This window comes from Macaca mulatta, chromosome 11 (assembly GCF_049350105.2).
Source record: "Macaca mulatta isolate MMU2019108-1 chromosome 11, T2T-MMU8v2.0, whole genome shotgun sequence".
Taxonomy (NCBI): Eukaryota; Metazoa; Chordata; class Mammalia; order Primates; family Cercopithecidae; genus Macaca; species Macaca mulatta.
The window spans coordinates 118,791,202-118,801,082 of NC_133416.1; the positions used below are offsets into that span (position 1 = coordinate 118,791,202).

The following is a 9,881-nucleotide window of genomic DNA, read 5'->3' on the forward strand; positions in this document are numbered from 1 at the left end:
GCAGGAGAATCACTTGAACCCGGGAAACAAAGGTTGCAATGAGCTGAGATTGCGCCATTGCACTCCAAACTGGGAAAGAGCAAAACTCTGTCTCAAAAAAAAAAAAAAAAAAAACACCTTAGCTCACGAGGCTGGGTGGGGAGGCTCACGCCTGTAATCCCAGCACTTTGGGAATCACCTGAGGCCAGGAGTTCAAGACCAGCCTGGCCAACATGAGTGAAACCCCGTAACTACTAAAAATGCAAAAATTAGCCGGGCATGGTGTTGGGTGCCTGTAATCCCAGCTATTCGGGAGGGCTAAGGCAGGAGAATTGCTTCAACCCCGGAGGCGGAGGCGGAGGTTGCAGTGAGCCAAGGTCACACCACTGCACTCCAGCCGGGCGACAAAGACTCTGTCTCAAACAAAAAAACCCTTAGATGGGTCGATTGTGGGCTCACGCCTGTAATCCTAGCACTTTGGGAGGCCGAGGCGGGAAGATCATGAGGTCAGGAGATCAAGACCATCCTGGCTAACATGGTGAAACCCCATCTCTACTAAAAATACAAAAAATTAGCCAGGCGTGGTGGTGGGCGCCCATAGTCGCAGCTACTCAGGAGGCTGAGGCAGGAAAATGGCGTGAAACTGGGAGGCGGAGGTTGCAGTGAGCCAAGATGGCACCACTGTACTCCAGCCTGGGCGACAGAGCGAGACTCCGTCTAGAAAAAAAAGAAAAAAAAAAACCCTGAGATGGTAACAGTCACGTCATAGATGACCCAGATAATCTTAGAAAAAAAAACAAAAAAAAATAAAACCCAAGTACTTTCATTTAAAAAGATACAGTAGCAGCCAGGCATGGTGGCTCACCCCTGTAATCCCAGCACTTTGGGAGGCCGAGGTGGGTGGATCACCTGAGGTCAGGAGTTTGAGACCATCCTGGCCAACATGGTGAAACCCAATCTCTACTAAAAATACAAAAATTAGCCAGGCGTGGTGGCGTGCACATGTAGTCCTAGCTACTTAGGAGGCTGAGGCAGGAGAATCACTTGAACCCAGGAGACAGAGGTTGCGGTAAGCAGAGATCGTGCCACTGCACTCCAGCCTGGGCAACAGAGCAAGACTCCACCTCAAAAAAAAAAAAAGACAGTAGCAGGTGTGCCTTTAACAAACTGTTTACATCTCCATTGAAGTTGTCACAATTACTTGAAATACCTAAAAAAAAAAAGTAGGGTTTTGTTCATGCTTAACTTTTACACAACATCAAAATACTATCACTATCTAGTCAAAATAGAAAATTGTAATTCTCGCCGGGCGCGGTGGCTCACGCCTGTAATCCCAGCACTTTGGGAGGCCGAGACGGGCGGATCACGAGGTCAGGAGATCGAGACCATCCTGGCTAACACGGTGAAACCCCATCTCTACTAAAAAATACAAAAAACTAGCCGGGCGCGGTGGTGGGCGCCTGTAGTCCCAGCTACTCGGGAGGCTGAGGCAGGAGAATGGCGTGAACCCGGGAGGCGGAGCTTCCAGTGAGCTGAGATCCGGCCACTGCACTCCAGCCTGGGCGACAGAGCGAGTCTCCGTCTCAAAAAAAAAAAAAAAAAAAAAGAAAATTGTAATTCTCGAGGACAATCTTCTAAAATGTTAAAATTCCTTTCAAAGCAAAAAACTGTACTTTGCTAAGGTGACAGTTTTAACACAGCTGTAGCTATTTAGGACAAAGAAAATGAGATCCTCCTTTGTTTTTTTCTTGTTTGTTTTGAGACAGAGTCTCACTCTGTTGCCCAGGCTGGAGTGCAATGGCATGATTTCGGCTCACTGCAACCTCCACCTCCTGGGTTCAAGCAATTCTCCTACCTCAGCCTCCCAAGAAGCTGGGATTACAGGCACCCACCACCATGCCTGGCTAATTTTTTTATTTTTAGTAGAGACGGGGTTTCACCATGTTGGCCAGGCTAGTCTCGAACTCCTGACTCCAGATGATCCACCTGCCTCTGTCTCTTAAAGTGCTGGGATTACAGGTGTGAGCCACCGCACCTGGCCTTGAGATCCTCCTTTAAGTCAAAACATACAGCTACTATATAGCTACAATATGAGTTAATATCCCTTATGTAAAATTATATACCATCGCTAGAGTAACACTGAAAATACAAGTTTACATTTAACCAAAAAAAGGAACACCATGACTGATCCCATAAATGTTTTCACTGTTTCAGAATGTGAAATCTTTAAGCAACTACAGACTTACTTTTTTCTCTTAAAAAAAAAGAAAAAGAAAACCAATGCAAGTTTTGGCAACTTAAAAAGTTTATTTTTTCCACATACTTGAAACAAAAACTAAACTAATTAGGTAAAATATATAAGCCCAAAAGAAAAACAAAACATGCCTCTTTGGTTAGTAATAGCCATCTACAATTTACCTCTAATGACCCTCAATGTCAATTAACTTTTTTGGTCTAACTTCAGAGATGGTTAGTATCAATATGCACATAAAAGAATAACAAAGGATGATGCCATTTAAACCTTATAAATTACTAATGAGGCCACAAGACTAATTAATCTAGATAAAAAGCAAATGGCTAAATACCTGACCTTCAAATCTTTGCTCAAATGTTAGCTCCTCAATGAAGCTCCCCCTAATCCATTTAAAATTGTAACTCATTCCCCTTCCCACACTCCCTATACCTTTAATCTGCTTTCTTCTAATCCCATAGCTCTTATACACTATTATACACAGGCTGGTAATTTAATGTCTCATTGTCTACCTAGTCACATTAGAATGTAAACTCCAAAAGGACAATATACTTGCTTTGTTCACTGATTAATCCCAAAAACCCTGTGTACATAGATGCTTCACTAGAGCTATGTTCAATGTAGATATTTTAGGTCCTTCTACAAGATATTTAACTGCAAAAGATGAACGGTCTCATTGAAATTTAAATGGAAGCATGATGAACAACTACATTAAACCACAGCACACTTTTTTTTTTTTTTTTTTTTGAGACAGAACTCACTCTGTCTCCCAGGCTGGAGTGCAGCGGTGCGATCTCAGCTGACTGCAACCTCCTCCGCCTCCTGGGCTCAAGTGATTCTCCTGCCTCAGCCTCCGAGTAACTGGGATTACAGGCGCCTGGCTAAACAGCACAATTTTTAAGTTGCAATGCTTCAAGAGAAAGAAGCAGTAAAAATACTAAGCTGAAAATCACTAAAAGAAAAATATTTTATTCACACTGAATCCTGTATCCCAAGCAATTCTAATGTCATATTATTTAGGTTTAGGAATAGAGTAACAGAATTGTAAATCCCTATTTTTATTTTTAATGGGGAAGGGAATGTAGAAGAAGGAGAAGATGAGTTAACCAGTGAAAATTCCCAACAGTGCCATGAAATTACATGAAAGTTACCAAAAATAACTTGGTCATAGGCTAGCAGCTAATAAAAAACACTTTCAGATGAAAAAGAGAGGTTAACAACAACAACAAAGCTTTAGAACAGTTCCTCAGGAATTTCATTCCTGCACTTAACTCAGTACTATAACAATAGATAAACCAAGTATTCTCATTAATAACAGTGGTTACAGGTTTCAAAACATCTTCACATATATTACCTTATAAAATCCTCAGAGGAACCAAATTAAACTCAAACATAAATAATCCAGTAACAAAAGCACTTAATAATGTATGCACTTGACAGTAAAAACGCAATTTTTCCTTTGAAAATTCCCCACAATATTTGAGAAACTACAAAGAAACCATTCTATGGACGAGCAACCTTCTTGGCACTGGAAGTAATACAAGTCTTCTAAAGAATAATAGAGCACCGTGGACGGGCGCAGTGGCTCACACCTGTAATCCCAGCACTTTGGGAGGCCGAGGCGGGAGGATCATGACGTCAGGAGATCGAGACCATCCTGGCCAACATGGTGAAACCCCGTCTCTACTAAAAAATGCAAAAAATTAGCTGGGCATGGTGGCAGGCTCCTGTAGTCCCAGTTACTTGGGAGGCTGAGGCAGGAGAATGGCGTGAACCCAGGAGGAGGTTGCAGTGAGCCAAGATCCAAGATCGCGCCACTGCACTCTAGGCTTGGTGACAGAGCAAGACTCTGTCTCTTAAAAAAAAAAAAAAGAAGAAGAATAGAGCACTGCTAGCAAAAGCCATCAAAATCCTGAAACCCTTTGACCTAGTAAAACCACTCTTGGGAACTTTCTCTAAGGAAATAATTACACTGAAGCAAAAAGCTATTTAAAAATGTTCACTGCACCACTATCTATAACAAAAAAGTGGAAACCCAATTCCCAACAATAGAATGGTTAAGTAAAAACCTTACAGCCAGGCGCAGTGGCTCACACCTGTAATCCCAGCACTTTGAGAGGCAAGGGCGGGTGGATCACCTAAGGTTGGGAGTTTGAGGCCAACATGGCGAAACCCTGTCTCTACTAAAAATACAAAAATTAGTCAAGCATGGTGGCATGTTCCTGTAGACCCAGCTACTCAGGAAGCTGAGGTGGGAGAATCGCTTCAACCTAGGAGTCAGAGGCTGCAGTGAGCTGAGATCATACCGCTGCACTCCAGACTGGGCAACAGACTCCGTCTCAAAAAAAAAAAAAAAAAAAATTTACATTTACAATACAATGTTCAGGAGAAAAAAGCTAACTACAAAATAACATACACAATCACCTCTACTACATAAAAACAAAAAGGTAAAAAACAAAAATAAGAATTAGACGGATGGTTGGGGGCAGTGGCTCATGTCTGCCTGTAATCCTGGCACTTTGGGAGGCCAAGGCTGGCAGACCACTTGAGGTCAGGAGGAGTTGAGACCAGCCTGGCCAACAAGGTGAAACCCCGTCTCTACTAAAAATACAAAAATTGGCCAGGGGCAGTAGCTGACACCTGTAATCCCAGCACTTTGGGAGGCCAAGGCAGGTGGATGACTTGAGATCAGGAGTTCGAGACCAGCCTGGCCAACATGGCAAAATCCCGTCCTCACTAAAAATACAAAAAAATTAGCCAGGTGTGGTGGCACAAACCTGTAATCCCAGCTACTCGGGAAGCTGAGGCCGGAGAATCACTTGAATGAACCCAGGAAGCAGAGACTGCAGTGAGCTGAGATCAGGCCACTGCACTCCAGTCTGGGCTGTAACAGAGTGAGATTCCATCTCAAAAAAAAAAAAAAAAAAAGAATTATATTGAAGTAAAATTATGTTCTAATATTGTGCTTACATTATCTTTCCTAAAACAGCCACCTTCAAACATGTGTATAACAAAGATAGAAGAAATCACTTTTTTTTTTTTTTTTTTTTTTTTGAGACGGAGTCTTGCTCTGTAGCCCGGGCTGGAGTGCCGTGGCCGGATCTCAGCTCACTGCAAGCTCCGCCTCCCGGGTTTACGCCATTCTCCTGCCTCAGCCTCCCGAGTAGCTGGGACTACAGGCGCCCGCCACCTCGCCCCGCTAGTTTTTTGTATTTTTTAGTAGAGATGGGGTTTCACCGTGTTAGCCAGGATGGTCTCAATCTCCTGACCTCGTGATCCGCCCGTCTCGGCCTCCCAAAGTGCTGGGATTACAGGCTTGAGCCACCGCGCCCGGCCAGAATAAATCACTTCTGAAAGTCATGAAAAACTATTCACACACACAAGAAGTCAAATTATGAGATGTTTCTTAAAGCAGATGTGAATTTCCAGACTTTCAAGAATATTTTGCTATCTCGAAACTTGTCAAATCCAATGCTGCGTTTTCTTTTTTCACCCTTGCTCTCAGAAACTTATTTTCACTGTTGATACACACAAACATAAGTCAGAAGATTCTAGAAGCTGAAACTTATTTATAAGGAACGGAGGAAAGTGATTCAAATTCAAAGTAATACTACATTAACGATCTGTACAAGAATAAAATTTCACATTATGCAAATCCAACTCAGTAAACAAAATTTCACCTATTCATCAAAAAGAATAAGGGCTACCATTTAGGTCTCAAGTAAAGGAACTTAAAGCAAGGAAAAATCTTTTTTTTTTTTTTTTTTTTTTTTTTTTTTTTTTTTTGAGACGGAGTCTCGCTCTGTCACCCAGGCTGGAGTGCAGTGGCCGGATCTCAGCTCACTGCAAGCTCCGCCTCCCGGGTTCACGCCATTCTCCTGCCTCAGCCTCCCGAGTAGCTGGGACTACAGGCGCCTGCCACCTCGCCCGGCTAAGTTTTTGTATTTTTAGTAGAGACGGGGTTTCACTGTGTTAGCCAGGATGGTCTCGATCTCCTGACCTCGTGATCCGCCCGTCTCGGCCTCCCAAAGTGCTGGGATTACAGGCTTGAGCCACCGCGCCCGGCCGGAAAAATCTAAATTAACCTTAAACTGTTGTAAAGCCTCAAGGAACAGAAAAAAAGACCTTGTAGTACTAAAATATTCCAAATATCTTTGATCACTCCAACTACTCAGGTGCAAATTCTATTATAGTCTAATTTTTAAGCCTCATAGTCAATGCAACTTAACGACGTTAGTTTTAACGTTTATATATTTGAACATGTTGAATATATCTGCCAAATCTCTTGCTAATACCTAAGAAAGTAAAAACAGAATGCATCCTTTTCTATAAACATTGTATTTTAAATTTTTTTGCTAGATGCCAACGAAAAAAGGAAACTGAATTTACCCTCTACCTGGGGAAATGATCACTTCATCTGAACTAGTTTGGCTAAGCAGTGTTTGGGATGCTTCAGACTCACAGAAGGGGAAGGGTGGGCGGGGCGTGTAAAGTCAAACAACCGACTGTTTCCGCCCCCTTTGAAGGCAGCAGAATTCCTTAAAAACCAGCTGATTCCTCTTGATGGGGAATTTCTGCTGTAAATAAAAATTCTTTGGAAAGGGGTTGCTGAAAATGTGTTTTCAAAAAGAATACTCAGGTGAATGAAAAATCCTCTTATTCCACCTTCCAAAGCCCAAGATGCCTATTTAAGGAGGACGCCGGTCACCGGCCCTGTCAAGACGGCGGCCTAGGCCTAAGGAAGGCACAGCAGTGCCTGCAACACGGATGGACTTGAGGCACAGGGGAAATGGACTTGCGTGCCCTTGGTAAGCTCTGGCGGCTCTCCCGAAGTTAAGGACACCGGCCACAATGGAATGGAGTCTATTGACGTTTGCTTCTCCCTTTGAACACTAAGCATTTTCTTAGTTCGCGAAATACGAACTGACAACCACCCGCCACCCCCAACAGGCGCTCCTGCACAAACACACCCTCGAGTCAAACCCAGCTAGCCGGGACAACACTGAGCCCCCAGTCCCTACCACAACCCCAGCTTAGGAGGAAAAAAGACGCCAGTAAACACCCGCATTTCTGCCTTCAGGATCCCCACCACGTCCCCTGCTGCAATCTCTCTCTCCTAGCATTTCCGAAATTGGGGCGGGGGTTGGGATAACTGCGCAGGGTGCCCGCCCCCTGCCACCAGCACTGCCGCCCCGGATCTCCCCGGTCCAGCCTGGGTCCGGCCCTCGCCCACCGCTGTTCAGAGGCGCCTTCTCCACCGTGGCCTCGAACAGCAATGCGGATTGGCCACCACCCGCGCGCCGGAGAGGCCTGGCGGGGGAAGGAGGAAGGCCGGGAGGGGGCCGGGCACTCCCCACCCCTTCCCTTCCCCAAGTGGGGGAGGGCGGAACGTTGCAGGAGGCCACACGGAGCCCCACGATTCCAAGAGAGTTCGGGAGCCCCCGCCGCGCCCTCGGACTCGAACGCGGAGAGGTGCGGGGGCCAAGGCCCACCTGTCTCCACCTGGTCCTCCAATCTTTCCCAGGACTGGGAGGGGGCGGGGAGAGAGCCCAGACAGACCCTGATGATTCCGGAGAAGCCCGGTGCCTACCCCTTTAACAGGCACGAGGGACGCAGACCTAACTTCTCCCCTCCCGAGATGTCTCCCATGGCGGGTGAGGGGGGAGACACATGTTCCAGAAAACGACATCAAAGCCTCTAGACCCCTCCAACGTTCACATCTGAACTGGTAGTGGGGGCGCTGCCCGAGCATCCCCACGCTGCGGTCGGAGGATCGTGGGGAAGGGGGATCCGGGGCTGACCATCGCCGCTACCCGAAAACCCCTCCCAACACGCGTGGGGAGGGGAGGCCGCCCGCTCCCTCCATCTTGACCGCTGGGGGAGGGGGCGCGGATGCTGCGGGAGGCTGGACAAGCCTGACAATCCTAGAGGACCCCGGCTGCGCCCCCCGGCAGAGCCTCGGGGCTCAGGCCCAAGCGAGTCCCCCTCGCGCTGCCGGCCCCCGGCCCACCCCGGGCAGCCCGGCGGGTCACGGGGCGGGGACGGCGGCGCGGGCCGCGGGGGAGGGGACGCCGGGACCGGAGCGGAGGGGGCTGGCGTGCCGACACCCACCTGCCCAGGCCGGGCCTACCGCCGCCGGAGGTCGCCGCGGCCGCCGAGGAGGGAGTCGTGGCCGAGGACGAGGAGACCGAGGACGACGACGGCGAAGGCGAGGCGGCGGGCGACGCTAGAAGGCCGCTGCCGCCGGGCTTGCGGACATTGGCAGCCGCAGGCGGCTGCTGCTGCTGCTGCTGCTGCTGTTGCTGCTGCTGCTGCTGCTGCTGGGGCTTCAGCGACATGGTGAGGGGCCCATACACCGGCTCGCACGCCGGGCGGGGACAGCCGGGAGCCGGGCGCGCCGAGGAGACGCCGGAGCGCGGCGGGGACGCGCGGGCGCCGAGCAGGGAGGCGCGGGTTGGCGCGGCCGGGGGGGCACCCGGGCTGCCGCGGGGGAGAAGGAGGACGACGAAGGGGCGGGGAGGCCCGCCGAGACCGAGGAGCTGCGGGGAGCCGGGCCGGAACGCGCCACCGCCGTTGCCGTTGCAACCAAAACAGTCTGAGGCGGAGGGAGGCGAGCGCTGCCGGGAGGGAGGGGGGCCAGGGCCGGGCGGGGGAGGGGCGGCGGAGGGATACTGTCCAGAGGCCGCGCCACCGCCGCCCCGCCCGTTCCGCTGCGCCGGCCGCTGGAGCGAGCGCCACCCGGGCCAGTTGGCTGCGGCGAAGGGGCGAGACTGGGTGCCCGCCGCGGGACTCCGAGGAGCTGCGGCCACTGAGCGCATCGGAGGCCGGGCGCGCCGAGGCGCCGGGGGAGCGCGGAGGTGCGGTAGGGACTCTTTACCGGAAGTCGGAGGGGTCGGGCGGAAGCAGAACGTGAGTGGCCCCGGGGCCGGGAGGGACACGTGAGGGCGCCGCGCTGGGCCGCTTTCGCGGGGGTCGGCTGAGGGCCCGGCCGCGGGCCCTACCCGGATCCGCCCTCTTCGAGGCGGGTCTGCCCTTCGGGGAGGGCGTGTCGGTCTTAGCCTCTGGGGCCTGCCTGGTGTGTAGGACGAGAGGGAAGCATTTCTTTCCCCTACTGTATTCCTTCAGCGTCCTCACTTCTGCGGGGACCTGGTTTGCCCCCACCTGATGCAACCCAGAAAACGGACTGCGAGTGCCTTGAGGCGGAGAATGTGTCTTGCTACGTGTAAAGCACCTAGAACCCTGCCAGACTCAGGGGACACAGCATCCCGCCGTTTTCCTGCCGTCCCCACCTGGCACATAGTAGGCGCTCCAGTGGCTCTGGGCATCTCCCAGGCAGGCCGCGCTCTCCTGCCCTTGCCGGGGCTGGAGTGGAGCAACCCTCCGGGGCCACCCACATCTGGGTACCTTTTCCCCACTTTTTCCACCCCAGCCGCACACAGTCACCAGAAAACTCTTTTAGGTATCTGACCTTCATTTGAACCTACGTTCCCTCGTTTGAACTTCTTTTTCCTCATTCGTGACATTCTAAAGGAAATATATGGGACTGGGACTGCTAGCACCACGGATAATAGGATCTCCCTCGGTAGAGCCAGAGCCGACCTCACAAGAATGTGTGAACTTTAGACCTTGCACCCTTTAGAAGTTTTAATTT

General features: G+C 50.1%; 1 protein-coding gene across 50 annotated transcripts in view; it reads right to left on the bottom strand.

The window, feature by feature from the left end:
• The window catches only part of ATXN2 (ataxin 2), a 151,754-nt gene extending 142,902 nt beyond the window's left edge, over positions 1 to 8,852 (bottom strand). For all 50 annotated transcript variants that reach the window (XM_077955140.1, XM_077955134.1, XM_077955121.1 and 47 more), the window contains exon 1: positions 8,342 to 8,852. In XM_077955140.1, coding sequence (XP_077811266.1) covers positions 8,342 to 8,568 — 227 coding nt within the window. In that variant the 5' untranslated portion in view covers positions 8,569 to 8,852. The remainder of the gene's footprint in view (positions 1 to 8,341) is intronic.
• Between the last annotated feature and the right edge of the window lie 1,029 nt (positions 8,853 to 9,881).